This window comes from Condylura cristata, unplaced genomic scaffold (genome assembly GCF_000260355.1).
Source record: "Condylura cristata isolate star-nosed mole 26May11 unplaced genomic scaffold, ConCri1.0 scaffold00028, whole genome shotgun sequence".
In the NCBI taxonomy this organism is placed as follows: domain Eukaryota; kingdom Metazoa; phylum Chordata; class Mammalia; order Eulipotyphla; family Talpidae; genus Condylura; species Condylura cristata.
Window position 1 is genome coordinate 12,961,006 of NW_004567129.1, and position 18,464 is coordinate 12,979,469.

Sequence of the window (18,464 nt, forward strand, 5' to 3'; positions counted from 1 at the left end):
AACTTGGGGGATTACTCAAGGACCCTGTTCTTCACCTGGGAAATGAGACAACGCCACCTGGCCGATTGGGCAGTTAAGCAAAAGGAACAAGATGAGGGGTGCACAGTGGCTAACAAAGGGAAGCTGCTCTACCCTCCCGCCCCAAATCTGGCAGATGGTGCCTTACATATGATCACTTTATTTTTTAATAATTACTATTATGGACTGAATTGTGTCCCACTAGCCTTACAAATTCATAGCTGAAGTCCTAATCACCACTGTAATGAGAACTGAAGATATGGTTAGTTTAGTAATCTAAGGGTAAATGGGGTTATAATGGCCTGGATCCAGCAGAATGTGTCCTTATAAAGGAAAATGCAAGTCAAAACCACAATGAGATACCATCTCACATCAGTGAGAATAGCACATATTGAAAAACTAGCCACAACAAATGTTGGCGAGGATGTGGTGAGAGAGGAACTCTCCTGCACTGCTGGTGGGAATGCAAACTGGTACAAACGTCATGGAAAGCTGTTTCTCAAACTTCTATAAATGGAGCTTCCACTCCTAGGCATCTACCCAAAGGACACAAACACATTAATTCAAAAGGTCACCTGCGAGTTAAAGCACTGCCCTAAGAAGCTAAAGTCATTTCCGCATGAGTTCAATCCCCGCCTGCCCAAGAGGTGACCACATGGCGCGGCAGACCTCTCAAAAGGTCACCTGCATCCCTGTGTTTATTGCCACACTATTTTCAATAGCCGAGATATGGAAACAACCCAAATGTTCAAAAATAGATAGCTAGATCAAGAAGAATCAAAAATATATACTCATGCCATTTGCAGCAACACGGATGGAGCTGAAGGGATCAGGCTTAGTGAAATAAGCCAAAAAGAAAAATAAAAATACTGGATGGTTTCACTCATAGCAAGCGTATAAGAGATTGGGGGGGGGGAAGCAATTGTAATAAAGTAAAAATGAAAATCAACAAACAACTATAAACTAGAGACATTCTACAGGGGTGGAGAGAGGAACGGAATCAAAACTGGGGCGGGAAGAGCACTCGGGTCTATGATGGTGGCACATGGTGAATGGGTGAGAAAAGTCCATGGGAATTGCAACTGAGGTGAAAAAATGTCCAAAATGAAAAATGGCGTTAAATATATATATGTGTGTGTGTGTGTATAAATATATAGATAGATAAAGTAAAAAATAAGGATTTGGTGTTTTTTTTTTTTTTTTTAAAAGAAAGAACATGACCTTATAAAAAAAGACACCAGAAACTTCTCTGGTGAAACACAGATAAGTCTGTCCCTCTACAATTTGTGAAATATATATTCTGAGGGCCATATCAAATTGGGCACTCCTTATTTGTAATATGGCTAAAGCAGGCTAGAAACTCTAAGGTCTTCTATGTCAGTGCTTCTCAAACCATAAACGGCAAAGGAATCACCCAGGAAGCAAATGGGAATGCAGATCCTGACCCACAGGTCTGGGGGTGCCCAAAAGTCTCGTTCTAACAAGCTCCCAAATGATCCTGAGGCTGCTGGTTCACACACCACAATTCTGGGTAGCCAAGTCCTTAGAATGGGCTGTTATCTGCCCACTTGAAATGTATGATCCTCCAGACACCAGCTGCCAAATGCTGCCAGGCACTATAAGTGCTAAGTATAAATAAGACAGAGTCTCTGCTCGCAGAGAGATTACAGTCCAGTGAAGGCCCCAGGGGGTGTCTCTGAATTCCAGAAATCAAAGACATTGTTGAAGACAAACCGAGCCCCAATAAAGAAAAAACTGTAACAGAAAAGCTTGCAGTGAGAACACTTACACAGCTTGTGCAAGAAGCAACAATAAAGCTGAGATGAGTATCTCTACTTGAGGACCCAATAGGTGACTCAAATTATGAAACAATGAGACATTTCTGAGAAGCAGGGAGGGTGACCGAACTGGATGTCAAAGTAGCTCAAAGCCAATAAAACCCATCGACATGGAGCAAGGTCTATAAATCATCTCTGGGCTGAGTAGATGGTGATAAAGCATGGCAGCGTTAGCAAGAATCAGGGGATAAACTATCAGCAGCACACAGAACAGTCAAGAAGGTGGTGGCGTTGAACAGACCGAGTGTTAGAACTGACAGGGAGGGTCCTCTTAGCAAAGCACAGATCCTTTACTTTAGGAGGAAACTAAAGCCCAATGCTGTTAACTCAGTGATTCTCAACAGGGGTGATTTTGTAGCTCTGGGGGACGTCTGGTAATATATGGGGACACCTTTGGTTGTTGCAACTGATGGGGTGCTACTACATCTAGTGGACAGAGACCAGGGAGGCTGCTAAAAATCTTAACATGCATAGGATGCCTACCACACCAAAATTATCTGTCCCCAAGTGTCAATAGTGCTCAGGTTAAGAAGTTGTGAGTTAAGGAATTTGTTCAAGGCCAAAGAATGAGAGTCACATGGTAGACGAGATGAGAACTGTCCCAAAGCGTACGCTAAGGTGATGGATATGTTTTATAATCACACTGGCCAATTGGATAGCAACAGCCATACACAGCTATTAAACACTTGAAATACTGTAGTGCCTCTGGAATGAAGTTTAATTTTAAATATAACTTTAGTAATTTAAATAGCCACAACTGGCCAGGGGATACCCTTTTGGACAGGTCATATTCCCTAACTTCTAGTTTCAAAGCCTGCTCCTTTCCACTCTTCTGACATCACCCACAGGCCTGATGTATCATTAAGATTTGCTTGGGAAAAAAGTGTAACGACTAATAAACACTTTCAGTTAAACACCTTATTGAGGACAATGGGAAATAAAGCGAAATGTCAGATCATGGTTATACATATTTATAATATGTCTGCTAGAAGCAAGAAAGGTCAAACTTTACCAACTTCCACTTGGAGGGAACGACGGTAAGACCGATATAAACCAACCCCCTTGAGATCTGAGCCTTGAGTGGATATGATATCTCAGCAACCTATCGGTCCCTTTTATTTCTCAGAAGCAGATAAGGCGGCACTAGCATCTCTCACATCTACCTTTCTCTTCACAAAAGCGACTGTCTGATCTGTTAGTTTTGAAGGCGACCACGCGCAGGGCGTGCCAAGTGCCAAGCGCGGTGTTAAAGCATTACACATAAAGTATGCCGCTTCCTTCTCATGGCAGCCCTTTGGGGGCACCAGGAGGTTAAAGGACTTGGCCCAAGTCACACTGTCAGTGGAGAGCAAAGCTGGGTGGGACTCCCAGACGCGATTCCACGCCCCTACTCTTCAGCACCCGCTAACGGGCCTGAAACCTGGGAAAGCAACGCCGGCGGGACCGGCGTGAGGAAAGCACCTCCACTCCCGGGCACGGGACCCTGCCCGGTCAGGGCGGTGTCCCGGCCCCGCTCCCCACGCCCAGCACTAGGTGCTTACTTCTCGATCTCCAGCGCTGCCACCTTCCGCTTTTCGTAGAGCTTGTCATTGAGGGCGCGCACAATGTTGGGCGTGAGTGGAGCGAAGTCCTTCTCCGGGTTCATGGTGGCAACTGGGGGCGAGCCCAGAGCCCGCGACTCCTCAGCCCGCGGCTGCCCGGGTCGCGCCGGGGCCAGGGGAGTGTGCGGCTCCGCGCTGCCTCCGGCGTCGGCTCATGGACCACGCAGTCCCAGGCCTATCTGCTTCTCTCGGCCGCGGGGCGCCGCCTCAGAACCTGGGCCAGGGGCCCGTGTCTGCACTCCTGACAGCTGCTGCCTAACGGCTCAAGCGGTCACTCCCGTCCGGCACCTGCGGCTCGCAAGGAGCAGCGGCCATGACACTCGGTCACGTGACTCCGCAGCCGCTTCCGCCTTCCGCTGCGGGGACCCGCCCCCTCGGCCACGCCCCCGCACGCAGGCCGCGGAGGGTGGAACAGACCCCCGCAAAGCTCGGTCTCCCTTCACGCTGCCCCTTCAGCTCGGCGGCTTGAGTGGGCTTCCTGGCTCACGTGACCTGGATCAACTGCCCGCCAGTGGCCGGCGTGGCGCCTGGTGTGCTTCTGTACTGCTGGCGAGAAGGCAGCGGCGTTTGGGGCCAGACTCACATATAATTTATTCAACACTGACTCCGCTAGTTCATTCACTACTTAGTCACCCTTTTTGCATATGCCGGTGTTTCCCAAATTGGAGTAACACCATCACGATCTTCGTCCTATCGTAGTCACTTGTACTATGATTTCGATTTTCCTCAAATCAACTCACTTAAAAAAAGCTTAAATTCCTACTTAGCCTTGCTTATACCCTAAAATCAGTTTTAAATACTAACATTTTTTTCTAAGACACATTAAAATAAATTCTCAACTAAAAGCAGTACTACTGATCTATGCCAAAAGAACAAGCGACTGTCACCCCACATTTGGGCCTCAGGATGTGTTCACCAAGCCCTGACAGTCCAGGAGGACTGGGCTACTGACAGCCGAAGCCCCAAACCTGCTGAGCACAGGTCTCCAGCTGACCCTGTAATAAAGAGGAGGTTCCAGGTTCCCACTCAGTTCATGCTTCCTTGGGTGGGACAGGGATACGTTTAGTGGTCTGGGCTGACAGAACCCCAGAATGTGGGGAAAATGCAAAATCCATGAGGATAGAGGTGGTGGAGGGGAGCAGAGTGCCAAGAAGCAAGGGTGTTTCTCAGGTCTCTCTGCTCTATGTGCTTCCTCCAGTCTTTCCCCTCTTTCTCCTTTGTCCTTCTCTTCTTCAGCTTTCCCTCCCCGCTCAGCTCTAACTCTCTATGGATATCACACTGTTGTTACAAAGCAGTAACAACACTGTAAAACAGCTCCCCCAAATGCTTTTAGAGCGGGACCAAAGTTGAAGGTATGCGGTAAAAATCTTTATAAAAGTCTGTATGGACGCAGCGTGGCTAGAGCAGCAGTCACAGAGAGCTGCATCAGAGTCCTTATTGTCAGCTTCCACAGTGGACAAGGACTTAGGACCAAGGATATCCCACAGTGGAGCCAGTGGATATTAAGTGTGAATATAACACGTGGTGGTGCTTTAGTGGGTGTAAAGCCTACAACCATCTTGAAAATGGAATATTGGCCCTCCCTGGTGGTGCAATGGGCAAGGACACAGCACTGCAAGCTGGCCACAGCCGCTTCAGTGCGAGTTTGATCCTCCGCCTGGGAGGTGACCCACATGGCGCGGCAGACCTCTCCTGACCCGCCCGCTGCTCCCCTCAGCAGTGTACTTCGTCGATCTGCCTGTTCTGCTTCCCACTCTGGCTCTGGTGAGTCCTCTCACCGCCCCTGCACCTTTGGCCAGTACCCCAGTTCTGTATGCATAAATAAATAATAAATCTTAAAAAAAAAAGAAAATGGAATATTATCCTCAACCCATACATCAGAATCTACGGGGCACAACAAACCAGGGGCTATGGCTGGGCTTCAACTTTGGTGCATGGCTTTGGGACATGATCCCCTCCCTCTGAGTGTGAACAGATTTGTAAATAAGACGGGCTGTCACTCTAACATTATATTGTATTATTATATTATATTATTGTATTATATTATATTGTACAGCAGAGAGGATTTTCAGATGTAAAAATCAGTTGACTTTGAAATACTAAGTAGGGAGATGATCCTGAGGCCTAAAATGCTATTAGAAGAGACTGGAAGCAGAACAAAGACTCTCCAACTGACCTTGAAGAGTAAAGAATCTCAACAGTGAATTGTCTACAATGGGCCACACAGTAAGGACCTGAGTGTGGCCTCTGGTTGCTGAGAGAGGTCTTCTGTCATCAGTTGCCAAACAAATAGGAACTTTGGTTAGATGATTGCAAGGGAATGAATTTTGTCAACACAATAAGGCAGCAATGAAGTGGCTCTTACCCTAGGTGAGTCTCTGGGTAAAGCTGTAGCTGGTGGGTACCTTGATTTCACGCTGTGGGATCCTCAACCAAGAACGGCCAGTTTAAGGCCATTCTGTACTCCTGACCCATGGAAACTGGGAAATAAGAAAGTTGTGTTGTTTTAAGCTTCTAAGTTTGTGCTAATTCATGATGTAGCCATAGTTTGGACTAACCTCAAACTTTAGTAAGTCATGAAGGAATCGTGTCTAGAAAAATCCTTTAAAAATGTGCTTTCTTTTTTACTAGTGAGGCGTTAGTTTCCTTCTCTTGACACCAAGTTGCAGGGACAAGGATATTTCCAAATGTCTTGGAAAGTCTATATCTAGGACTCTGATGATGGTGGATAAAGAGAATAAATCAAAGGAAATGAATGGAACCAATTTTTCAGTGTGCATTCATTTTCACTAGATCCACATCTAATTTAACATTTTGTGTTCACTGTTTGACTTTTTTTTTTTAAGATTTATTTATTCATACAGAACTGGGGTACAGGCCAGAGATGCGGAGGGTGAGAGGATTCACCAGGGTCAGAGTGGGGAGCAGAACAGGCAGAACGACAAAGTACACTGCTGAGGGGAGCAGCGGGCGGGTCAGGAGAGGTCTGCCGCGCCATGTTGATCTCCTCTGGGGCAGGCGGGGATCGAACTCATGTGGAATTGGCTTAAGCTTCTTAATGCAGTGCTTTAACCCGCTGCGCCACCAGGGAGGGCCCTGATTTGACTTTTTCTTGAAGGTAAACTGAATATCCCAAGGTTCATAGTGGAGTAGTTTTTATAATTGACACAGTAAGGAAATACATTTTTTTTCTTTTTCTTCCTGAAATCACGCTGAGGACTAGGTTGCTAAGAAACCAGTTTCTTCTTCAAGACCCAAACCTATGCTTTATCATGCTTTCAGTTAACAAGTTCCTGGAAAGAAGTGGCTTCTTTTCTCTGACAGTTTTGAAAATGCCAACTAAAGTTGCTCACGCACAGCTGGACTGAGAAGGGTGCTGAGAAGCAAGCCAAGGTCATTCCAGCCTCCTCTCTGTGCTCACAGCAACTCTGACCCTCTGGGACCAATTCTTCTAGGCCACTGGATATTGATAAGCCTGAGCACGCCTTCCCCAGCCCGTCACAGCTGTAACGGACTCATCTGCACCTGGTGGCATGTGGCACTACTGCCTAACTGGTGGACATGGCAGGGCTGGTGGCCCTGTAAGAAACTGTATCCCGGGCCCTCCCTGGTAATGCTACGGGTTAAACTGAAGCACTATGAAGCTGCTGCCGCACAAATTTGATCCCTGGCAGGGAGCTGACCCATGTGGCGTGGCAGACTTCTCCTGACCTGCCTGCTGCTCTCCTCAGCAGTGCGTATCAGCAATATGCCTGTTCTGCTTCTCAGTCTGTCTCTGGTAAATACTCTTACTCCCCTGCACCTTTAGCCTGTACCCCAATTCTTGCATGCATGCATAAATAAATCTTAAAAAAAAAAACAAAAAAAAGAAACTGTACTCAATCATGAACCATGCAAAGAGTTTCTGCAATACCAGCGCAGCTTTGCTGATGTTCAAGGCAGACATGCTGAGGCTATAAAGGGTTTAAGAGGCTTCAGAAATCCCACATTTGATCTCTTACCCTCTGGCAGGTCCTCATGTTGTCTACTCCCGCCCGAGGGGTGTCTTCCCCAAAGAGCTGAGCTGACTCGGGGTACTAGTTCACCAGGCCTTCTGTGCTATATTGGAGGGGCCTGTCCCCATCACGTTCTGTGCCTGGTTCTGTCACTGTACGTCTGCTATTTCCTGAATTCCCTACCTCCGGCCCTCGCAGTGAGGTGACTTCCGGTGCTTTGCTGCAACTGGATTCTTCCAAGGGTGACTTCAGTAGCTGGTGCCACAGAGCTCACCGGCATAAAGCCTCTGCCCCCATCCTTTGTGGAGTGACTTTGCCATTCCACATTTGTTGGTACACAACAGTTTTGTTAATGTCCTTTGGAGGCCAAGGGAGTATGAGAACAGCTCAGAGGGCAGAAGCGTGCCCCCAGATCAAGGCGTCCTGGAAGGGGGTTTGTGCTGCCAGTGGGCTAAGCTGGGCACCTGTTCCAGTGAGAAGGGACTACGCACTTCCTCCAGGCTGTAGAATCCAGGCTTGAGAAGAGCTGGAGCAGGGCTGAAGTGGGAGTGGTGGGGAGGGATGGCCCCAGAAGGCACAGTTTTGCCAGCGGTAACACTGCAAAGTGGCTCTGGAAGCTTGAGGGCTCCCAGGCGTGTGTTCAGACCGTGGGCATCTCACCTCGCTCTCCATTGTGAATCATATAACCACTTATCACATGAGCTTTTAACCCCCAGAAAGATGCCCCCTGTGAATAATACAATGGGGGGATACTCACGGTGGTCACAGGAGAGGCATTTTTTTTTTTTTTGTCGCAAGCCAGGCGCTAAGTAGGAGGCACGGTGGTGGCCCCTATGGCTCTAAGGCACAGCGTTAGGGCTGTGACTCGGCAGAGGCCCAGGTTATGCTGGGGACCCCAAAGCCGTGCTCTCAGCTGAGATGTGCAGGTTGTTTTGCAGGGTCAGTGGTGCCTGAGATCCTGCATTCCTAACAAGGTCTCAGGCAAGTCTCTAGGCTGTGGGATCATTGGGTGTAGCTCTCGCACCCCAGGAACTGGGTAGAAATGGGAATTGTTGAACTCGCCCCAACAAGGAAATCAGGCTCTCTGAGGGTGTGCCCTGGCAGGCCGTGGGGCATGAAGGCCGATTAGGTTGTTTTACACAAACTGGGCTAGTCACACCGCCTCCTCCAGCTGTTGCTGCTGGCATTCTTTGCTCAGCTGAGCATGGGGAAAACCTGTTATCTAGATCTTGGTCTCTGTAGCAGAGTCCTCAGCATTGAAGAAAACAAGTTGTTAAGTTTAGAAAAGGTTAATCTGTTACTAGCAATGGGATAAAGATAGTGGGGAGAGCCAAAGTCCCCAGAGAATCTCTGGAAACACCTCTGATAGCTGTCAGGCCTTGATAACACACACGTGGGTGGGCCGAACACCTGTAATTTCTGACTCACTAGGCCAGGGGCAGGCTCCAGAATTTTCATGCTTAATAAATTCCCAGGAGCTGCTGGTGCTGCCGGTGGACCACCATTTCTGAGAGCTACTTCTCTGGAGTGTTCATCCCAAGTGGCTGTTTGAAGCATGCAGGAGGCATGGTGCCCGTGCCTGCAGGGAGGCCGCAGGGCTGAGAAGCCAGGAGGAGGTGCGGCAGGGGTCCCACCAGCACAGGGGGTGCTTGTGGGCAGAAGCAAGTCCACTTCAGGGCCGGTCTTTAACCATTTTTATTGCAATGGGTGGTACCCACAGGCGAGTACATACTTTGGGGCCCAGGGGGGTTCGGCTGAGGCATTCTGGCCCCTCTTGCTGCCATGGTGAACCTGTTTGTCTATTCGTCACTTAGAAAACAGTGACTTATTTGACTTTTATGTGATAGTAGAAGACAACAGCACATGAAAATAGAGTCAAGTCTCAGAGCCCTTTTAGCCAGGATGGATCAAAAAACAAAATGAGCCGCAGCTGTGGGGCCACAGGTCGCGCTCTGGGTGACAGAGGCCAAAGGTGTGTGTGTGTGTGGGGTCACACCTGCATCTAGGGAAACTGGGATTACCTAGAATCCAAGCTTTGGGGACGTGTTCTGCAACTACATTCAGAGGCTTGTGTAATTACCAGGTTCAAAGCAGAATACATGTCTTGTATGTATTTGGAATAAAATGGAAGTTTAGAATTCTGAGTCATTCCTCATATGTGACCAGGCTAGATAAACACACAGCTGTCCAGGCTGAGGGGATGGCTCTTTGTTGAGGCCACTGACTGCCGGCCCACTAAGGGGTGATGCCCTTCAGATAATAGACCCACTGGACCCCAGTTTCACTGTTCTCCATGGGGGGACAAGCCACGATCAGCTTGGTGGTGATGGGTACTTTGCTGCCTGAGGGGTTTCCCTCAAAGTACACGGTGATGTTGTTGATCTTCTTGGCCCGCACGGAATCGGTGGCACGGATGGTGAAGGCTGGGCTCTCCACAAAGATGGAGAAGTTGACTGTCTGATAGAAAACATTCTTGAAAGGGATGATGATGCTGTAACCGGCTCGAATCAGGAAGGGCCCTTGGGGCTTGGGGGGCAGGGCCATCCCAAAGAGGGGGATGATATACTCCCCACCTATGTATGACGACAGGATCAGCAGGCCCTTGGTCTCACCCAGGCGGCTGGGCTCGAAGTAGACCTCCACACTGACCTCGGTGCCCCCCTGGACCCCAGGGGCTGCGGTAATGACCTTCTCGGTGTGGAAGTCCGGACAGTCAGTCTGAAAGGGAACAGATGTGCGCAGCTCAGACCGGACACTGGTGAGTCTGCAGCTCAGCTCAGGCCCAGCCCCAACCTCTGCGCCCTGAACATCAGGCCCCGGCCTAGAGTGAGGCAGGCAGGTCACACAAAAGCTGTATGCCATCGAGAGCAGCTGTCACTCAGGCGTATGCCCATTTTACTACAAAGAGACCTAGCTGCCTCGCCCAATGACACCCAGCTGGACTGTGTTGGAGGCTGACCTTGGTACTGTCCCCTTCCCTTCTTTTCCTCCATGCACACAGAAGGCAGAACATTCTGGCTTCTCATGTAGGGGCGGGACTAGTTCAGGACCATTATTTCGGGGTAGAAGTGAACGGTGTCGCTTCCCATCCAGAGCACTTAATCGCCAGTGCCGGCCCCTTTGGGGTCTTTCCACCGCTCTGGGACTATGATCAGGAACACCTGAGATGGTGGTTGCTCTTCAGCCTGCAACCCTGAGTGACTGTGGTATGTGGACCCTCTCTGGATACATAGCACAAACGAAAAGGCAAACCTTTATGGGGCCAAATCACCAATAGGGGACTGTTTGTTACTACAGCATAATTTGATAAAAATGAGCAAGAGTCTGCCTCTTGACTACGGTCATGGGGCCCCAGATGTTAGCTGGGCACATGGCCTCTGGTGCAAACAAAGACTACTCTGTCTAGCTTTCCTGTGGCAAGGTGTGTCCTGGGAAGTCGTTCTCAACGGGAGGGGGGTGGAAGAAGTGATGCAGGCAGCTTCCTCATTGCTCCTCCTTGTCAGTGATATCAGTGACTGGAACGTGGAAATTACAGAAGTTATCTTGTTCCACGTGAACCCAGGCAACTCTCCAGAGGGAAGGGCCTCAGCACAAGGAATGTGGGTGCCTTACTTCACGGAGCCTCTATTGAGGCCCAAGCCACTTACACTCACTGTTACATGAGAATACATTTCTGCTTTGCTGCTGTTCAGGCTTTCTGTGTTATCAGCTAAACTTATATTCCAACAGACAGGGAGACACAGATGGCGCAGGTGCCATGCCAGGCCCTAGGAACAGGCTTTATATACATGTTTACAAGTCCTCACATCAGTCTCGTGAGGCTGGGGCACTGTGGCCATCTACAGATGCCTAGAGAGCAGCAGTAAGTTATTCACACACAGAGCAAAGAGTGCAGCCAGGATTCAAATCCGGGCCTGTTGGCTGCCACAGCCATGCCCCTCACTACCGTCCAGACCACAGACAGGGTCTCTAAGGCAGGACTACAAGGGCCTTCCATTACTTTCGGCCCAGACTTCTGGCGAGGCAAGGGCAGAGGGTGGGGCGGGCGGCTCACCCTGCAGTAGTAATCTGTCTTCTGCCGGGTATAGTTGATGAACTTGGCGAACAGGCTCTGGCTGCTGCCGAGAGCGGCCTGGAAATAGATGGGCTTTTCAGGCAGCGGAGGTAGGGCCTTCAGATTGAGCTCGTACTGGTAGTAACCCAAGTCAGTGTTGTGCAGAGTTAGTCTCCCAAACGTTTCTCCAACTTTCAGGGGCTGGAACTCAAAGGAGAATGTGCCCTGGAAGAGAAGAGGCTGAGAATGCCACCCTGCCCATTCCACCCAGACCTAGAGCAAAGGTGGGGGTTGGGGTGGAGCGGGGCCCTGCAGGGAAATCCTCGCAGCATACTGAGCCTCTGTTCAAACCAGGCCACTGTCCCTTCCTGTCCGCCTCCACCCCCAGCCTCCCTAGTCCAGGTATTTCTGTATCTGGAATCTTTCTGAATCTGAAAATAGGTAGTGCAGGGGTGCAGAGGCATGAGAGCAGTCATAGGAGGGGGGCACTCAGGCCCTTCATTGCTCACAGCCAATCACAGAACAGCTTCCTGGGTTCTACATGCATCAGGGAGAGGCTTTCTTCTCCTTCGGTTGTTGGGATAGGAAACAAAACAAAGACCAAAGAGTCTTGCTTGTCACAGCAGAATAAGGGAGACATACTAACTGTTGGCACTAAGATGCTGGTTACATAAATTATAGTTTACCTACTTCAGTGGGGTATTATTTAGCTGTTAAAAAGGAAGGGTAGAGTTATAAGCATTGGTCTTGATGACAGAGTAAATGGATGAAAGGAGGTTCTAGAAATTTATGTGGAGTGAGAGCTCCTTTTTGTGGAGAATAGGTGTATATAGAAAAGAGATGGCAAGGATAAATATATATCAAATTGTTACCAGTACTTATTTTAGGGTGGGGAAAATGTGATAGTGAGGACTTTGATTTTCTGTTTCACATATTTTTGTAGAGCTAAAATTTAGTTTTTATCATGAATAGTTATTCTTTCAAAAATAACTATTTTACTGAAAAACAGTCTAAGAAGGGATATCATAAAATTCACTGTATATGTTTAACAGAAATATAAACATTTAGATGATCTTACTACAATTTAAAATATTAGATGAAAATAAAACCGAAGTATGAACAAATATAACTTATATTTAAAGACTCAGAATAAAGAAAACCCACACTGCCTCACACTGCCTCTAACCATTAAATCTAATGACGACTCAAAAAGTTTCCCTTGATGAAATTCCAGGATCATAATACTCTACTTTTAAGTTCTACCAGACAATCTCGAATGCCATAAACTTCCCAAGACAAGAATGAGAGGAAGCCCACTCATTAGCATAATTTTGCTAGCAAATTTCAATAAGGGTACCAGGAGAAGGGAAAAATTGAATGTTAGTCCCCCTCCTGAACATAGATGAGGTGCAAAACACCTAATAAGGTGTCTTCCAGCTGAATCCAGTGATATACTATGAAGAGGATGTTACATGAGGAAGTTGGTTTCATTCCGTGAATGAGAAACTGGTGTCACTTTGGGAAAATCAGCTATTTGATACACTGACAAATTCAAAGAGCATATGAATGTCTCAATTGATGCACTAAAAACATTTCATAAAAAATATCCTTTCATGGTGTTTTGAAAAAACTTTAGGCAGACTAGGAACAGGAGGATACACCCTTAATCCCATAAGGTGGTGGTGGTGGTGGGGTAAGTGTATAAGAAACCTAAAACTAACATCACATTAAACGGGCAAACTTCAAAAGTCTTCTCTTCCATCTGAATAAGGCAAATAAATCTAAAAGTGACAAGGGCTCATGACAGTGAAGTTCCCTCTGTGTCCCTGCCTATTTCTTCTGAGGACTTGGCTGACCCCTGGTCCTGGCCTCCCCACCCCCCGCCAGGGCTGGCCCCACCTCTGGGCTGTAGACCCTGCATCTGGGGGCCCGGAGGGAAGAGCCTCTATTAGCCATCAGGGAGCCCCTCAGGGCCAGGGCCACACCTCGGAGTTGCCAGGCACTGCAAACAGGGAGGGCAGGCTGATGTCGGGTATCCTGCATTCCACCGAGAAGGTCACCGAGTAGGGCAGGGGGTTCTCCACCTTGACGGAGGCGGATGTGCTCTGCCGGACCAGGCTCACCATGTCGATGCTTTTCATGATGCCTGAAGGGATGACCCTGAAACTCACCATGTAGTGTAAGAACTCGTTGGTTACCTCATTTCTGAAGATCACCTGTGTTCATGGGGTGGGAGGAGACAAGGCAGAGGAGAGGGGCTAGAGGGGCATCTTCTGCACCTCCGAGAACTCCGCCCCTCTGCCTGGGGACGTGAAGTGCGGGGCAGCAGGCCGGTGGATGCACCTCTCCAACCACCCACCCCACCAGCCTAAGGAAGAGGCTCCTCTGCTCTGGTCCCGCTGGCAGAGTGCTACATAGTGCTGAAGGTAACAGTGTCACCTGTGGGGCAAAACGTTCACGTTGTAGTGATGTCACTCCTAATCTTGATGCTGCTGGCAAAGTTAGCAGTAGTAGTGGTGAGGGAGAGGGATGGTGACGAGGATGGCACACATCTTGTAGACAGTCTTTTTTTTTTTTAAAAAAGATTTTATTTATTTATGCATACAGAAATGGGGGACAGGCCAGAGGTGTGGGGGCAGCAAGAGGATTCACCAGAGACAGCGTGGGAAGCAGAACAGACGGACTGACGAAGTCCACTGTTGAAGGGAGCAGCGGGCGAGACAGGAGAGGTCTGCGTGCCATGGGGTCACCTCCAGGGCCAACCTGCTGTTCCACCAGGGAGGGCCCTAGACAGTCTCATTCCTCCCTTCACCAGTTTCTCTTTTAAGATGAGGAGACTGAGGTTCAGCAGAACCAGGATTTGAGCCCAGACTGCACTGACTGCAGAGCTAACGCGGCTAGCTACAAGGAGCTGCCCTGCCCTGGAGGTGCTCGGCCACCGCTCAGTGCTCCCAGAGGGTGAAGCTGCTGGACGGTGTCTCCTGAGCTGGTCACGCACAGCGACTCCTGAGGGTCTACTCCAGTGTCCTGTCCTTTGTGACACTTTGGGTTATTTATCTATCAGGTGACTGTTCTTTACAGTTACAAATCTTTCTACTTTCAACCTCTTCCTGTCTTTAAATTTAGGTGCTTCTGATACTTTGTCTTTCTGAAGCCTTTTCTGATTGGAGTGGCACTGGTTTGTAACATGAGACAGGGCGACATCTAGATGGACCACGTTATGTCACCAACAAATCTCTGCTTCCATCATCCTCCACACAACCAACTCCTTTCCCCTGACTCATCTGCCTTCCTCCCCCTCCCCTTCTGGTAAGGGCCGTCTTGTTCTTACACCTAGAGCTTGTTTTCGTCTTGTTTTGCTTGTTCTTCTACACATGGGTGAAATCAGATGGTGTTTCTCTATCTTCACCTGACATTTCCTTTAGTATCCTGGTAGGTCCATCCATGCTGCTGAAAATGGCAAGGTTTCCTTTTCAAACAGCTGAGCAGTCAGCGCTCTGTCGTGTACGCGTCCTGATCTCTGTCCAGTCATCTGCCAGTGGACACTCAGGTGCCTCCAATTCCGGGCTACTGGGAAAAGTGCTGCGGTGAATGTGGGAGTGACACCCTCTGTCTAGTCAATGGAATGGTTTAGTCTTTTACTTTTAGTAACGTGCTGGGGCAAGTCTGCCCTCTTGCGAGTTGTTCCCCATGCGTCTCCTCATAGTTTCCTTCTTTGCTTGCTACTTTTCTACCTTCTTTTGGATCGATATGTAATCTCTTGGACTATGTTCTCGTTCTTCTTTTGACGTCTTGGCTATGTTTTAAAGTGATAGATTCTTAGTGGTTTGCTCTAGAGCTGACAATTTAACTAAAAAAAAGATTTATGTATTTATGCATATAGAACTGGGGTGCAGGCCAGAGGTGCAGGATTCACCAGAGACAGAGTGGGGAGTAGAGCAGGCAGATTGAGGAAGTACACTGCGGAGAGGAGCAGCAGGCGGGTCGGGAGAGGTCTGTCACGCCCTGTGGTCACCTCCGGGGCGGGGACTGAACTTGTGCTGTGGCTGCGGCTCTCTTGCAGTGCTGTGTCCTAACCCGTTGCACAGCCAGGGAGGGCCGACAATTTAAATTTTTAACATGACATAATTTGAGTCAAAATTTTATCATTTCCTACCTGATGACTGGACCAGTCACTGGACCACCTAGGTTCGTGCAGGGAGACTGGATGACCTCACTCTAGGGCAAAATCGCCTGATGAAGCGTTTCTCAGAGCAGGTCCCTGCCGTTAAGTGATGGATGCACAACTGTCATCTCTCCCTCAGGGTCCTCTACATTCTTCAGCCTTTCCCTACAGTTTTCTAGTCCTAGTATTCTAGTTTTCACTTGCATATAGCTTATTGTTTATTTTTCCACCGCAGGACATAGCTTCTTGTCCTATTTCATGGTTTGATTATCTTCCTTTATTCCTTTGAGGGTATTTATGATAATCAATAGATGTTTGCTTTAATAACTTTTCCCTTGGGAGTTTCTTATTTGTTGAGCTGGTATTTTTATCTTATAGTGGCTCTGTTTTTCCTTCAGATGTTTCTTGGTTCCTTGACTTGAGTCACTGTTGGTGTATCTGAGACGGGCAGTCTGCAGGACTGCAGGGAGGGCGCTGCCTGCCGCTTGCCAGTATGTTTTCGGGAGGGGTATTTCGACATATATATTTTTTTCACTTAAAAATCTCCCCCTAGATGACTGATTCCACCTCCATCATAGCTTTGAATACCATCTACAAATGGATACCTTTCCAAACGCCACCTTCATCCCGGACCTCACCCCATGAACTACAGATCCACAGATGCCCCACTTCTCCAGAGCACTTATCTCAAATCACAGCTGCACATCTGTAATGTGATATCTGATGAATGACCACTTCCTGTCATAGGACTGTGTATTCCTTGAGATCAGAGCCTGTTTTTAGTCACTGCTGTGTTACTAGCACTTAGTACATGTCATCTACACTCAACAGACACTTGGTGAGCAAATGAGAATTACAAGAAATAGTTCAAATGTGCAAGACCCTGAGGTGTCTAGGAGCAGATGGTTGGAACTGAGCCTCAGTGCTGCCAATACTGGCTGTGCATGTTGCAGACTCAGCACAATGCTGGACACCACAAGGCCTCAGAACATGGGATCTTCTCTGATCAGTGTTTGCTGGTCTGGAGTTGCCTACTGCTTAAGGATTTTCTTGATTCTGATGCCTCAAAAATGTGGTATGGTCCTACACGATGGCTGGCTGGCCCTGAAATCTGGGCTCATCTGAAAGGCTGGACCCTCCAAGTGCCCTAACTAGGTGACTCTGAGCGTCAGCAGGACAGGAATAGGATAAGCTGCCTCGGGAGAAGAAGTTCACTCCTTAACACCGGGATGGTCAACTCAGGGTCAAACCTCAAGGGCCCCTTGGCAAACCCTTGACATGTGGATACCTTTGCGGTGTATATTCCCTCCTTATACGAGAAGAAGTTCAGCTTGTAGTCTTTCTTGGAGCCAGAAAGCACATCTATGTAGTCAAGGCCCTTTATGGTCACACTGAGATCTGGCTTCTCTGGTTTCACCATTTCCACAATGACCCGGAACCTGGGGCAGCACAGAAGCATAGAACAGGGGAGAGAGGGAATGAGACCATCTGCTCAAAGGAAAGAGGGGAAGGTGCTGTCTCTGCTCTTGAGAAAGCACATTGGTCCAGTGTTTGCCTGACACTAATCACACAGTAACCACCATCCACTCACCACCTGCATGTGCCAGTACTAAGTCAGTGCCGTCAAGCGCTTACAGGCATTTAGTCCCCACGATACCTGTGGGAGGTACAGATCATAAGCATCTCATTGTACTAATGAGGAGACAGAGGCCAAGAACATACTTCTGTAACATGACTAGGTATTGCAATGGAATACTATTCAGCAATCAAAAAAGATAAACTCATGCCATTTGAAACAACATGGATGGAGCTTGGAGGGATTATGCTAAGCAAAATGAGTCAGAAGGAAAAAGCCAAACATTAAATGATTTCACTTATAGGCAGAACATACAAAAACCGAAACCAAACAAAGGGCTAGGAAAAGAGAAAACTTGCAAACTGACCACAGACAGACTTGAAGGAAACAGCAAATGAAGGGGAGGGAGAGGGGTTAAGAGAGGGGAGAGAGGGGCATCAAGGGCTATGGTGATTGTTTATGGGTGCTACGGTGGTGGGAGAACCACAGGGACTAACTGAGGGGGCGTAAGAAAATCAATAAATCATATACAACTAGATGGTTACAGAACCAGGATTCACACTTAGGGCTGGGCCTTCTCATCCACACGTGTTAAGCAGCTGGCTCTCCATAAGTCACGCCTCTCCTCCCAGGCTTTGAGCCTCCATGAAGGAAGGCCAGGCTGGCTGGCCTTAAGCCCCAAGAGACACCTTCTCCAGCCAGGGGCTTAGTGATAAAACACTTAATAAGAGTACAATATATAGGATTTGGCACTACCCACAGCGTTGCATCCCTGGGGGAGGGTAAGATGTATCCCCCCATGGGTGAGAGACATCTGCTGTAACAACAAATGATTACTGAGCACTTATTTTGTGTCAGCCACTGATCTATGAGATTTCTAAGCCCGCCATTTATAGATAGCGCTGAACAGGAGAATGTCTCTGGGGCCTGAGACTTCTGTCAAGGTCTGGCTATGTCTGGGAACTTTGTCTCATTTTCCTGGACCAAGGAAAGGGCCAGGCAGGACAGTGGCAGTCTCCTTCCACCTCATCCCTACCCCTTGCTGTACTCCCTTACCGCTGGGGCTTGTTCAGCCAGTTGGTGATTGGCAGGAGCTCCGTGTATGGTGTCTTACATGGCACTTCGCGGTAGATATTGCTCACGGCTTTGGGAGATTCAGCAGTGCCATGCAGCATATACAGCCAGCCTGTGCCATCTGGGAGTGGGAAGAAGAGGGT

At 48.4% G+C, this 18,464-nt stretch overlaps 2 protein-coding genes across 2 annotated transcripts in view; both read right to left on the reverse strand.

Annotated features, from left to right (window-relative positions):
- LOC101630319 (protein VAC14 homolog) overlaps nt 1-3,776 on the reverse strand; it is a 44,254-nt gene extending 40,478 nt beyond the window's left edge. The window contains exon 1 of the mRNA XM_012730468.1: nt 3,398-3,776. Within this exon, the coding sequence (XP_012585922.1) occupies nt 3,398-3,501 (104 nt within the window). The 5' untranslated portion in view covers nt 3,502-3,776. The remainder of the gene's footprint in view (nt 1-3,397) is intronic.
- A 5,509-nt stretch (nt 3,777-9,285) lies between these two features.
- The window catches only part of HYDIN (HYDIN, axonemal central pair apparatus protein), a 289,232-nt gene continuing 280,053 nt past the window's right edge, over nt 9,286-18,464 (reverse strand). The window contains exons 82-86 of the mRNA XM_004690198.2: nt 18,304-18,464; nt 16,960-17,110; nt 13,492-13,722; nt 11,507-11,731; nt 9,286-10,170 (exon numbers count right to left, since the gene is read on the reverse strand). The exon at nt 18,304-18,464 is cut by the window's right edge and continues 3 nt beyond it. Coding sequence (XP_004690255.1) covers nt 9,688-10,170; nt 11,507-11,731; nt 13,492-13,722; nt 16,960-17,110; nt 18,304-18,464 — 1,251 coding nt within the window. The 3' untranslated portion in view covers nt 9,286-9,687. The remainder of the gene's footprint in view (nt 10,171-11,506; nt 11,732-13,491; nt 13,723-16,959; nt 17,111-18,303) is intronic.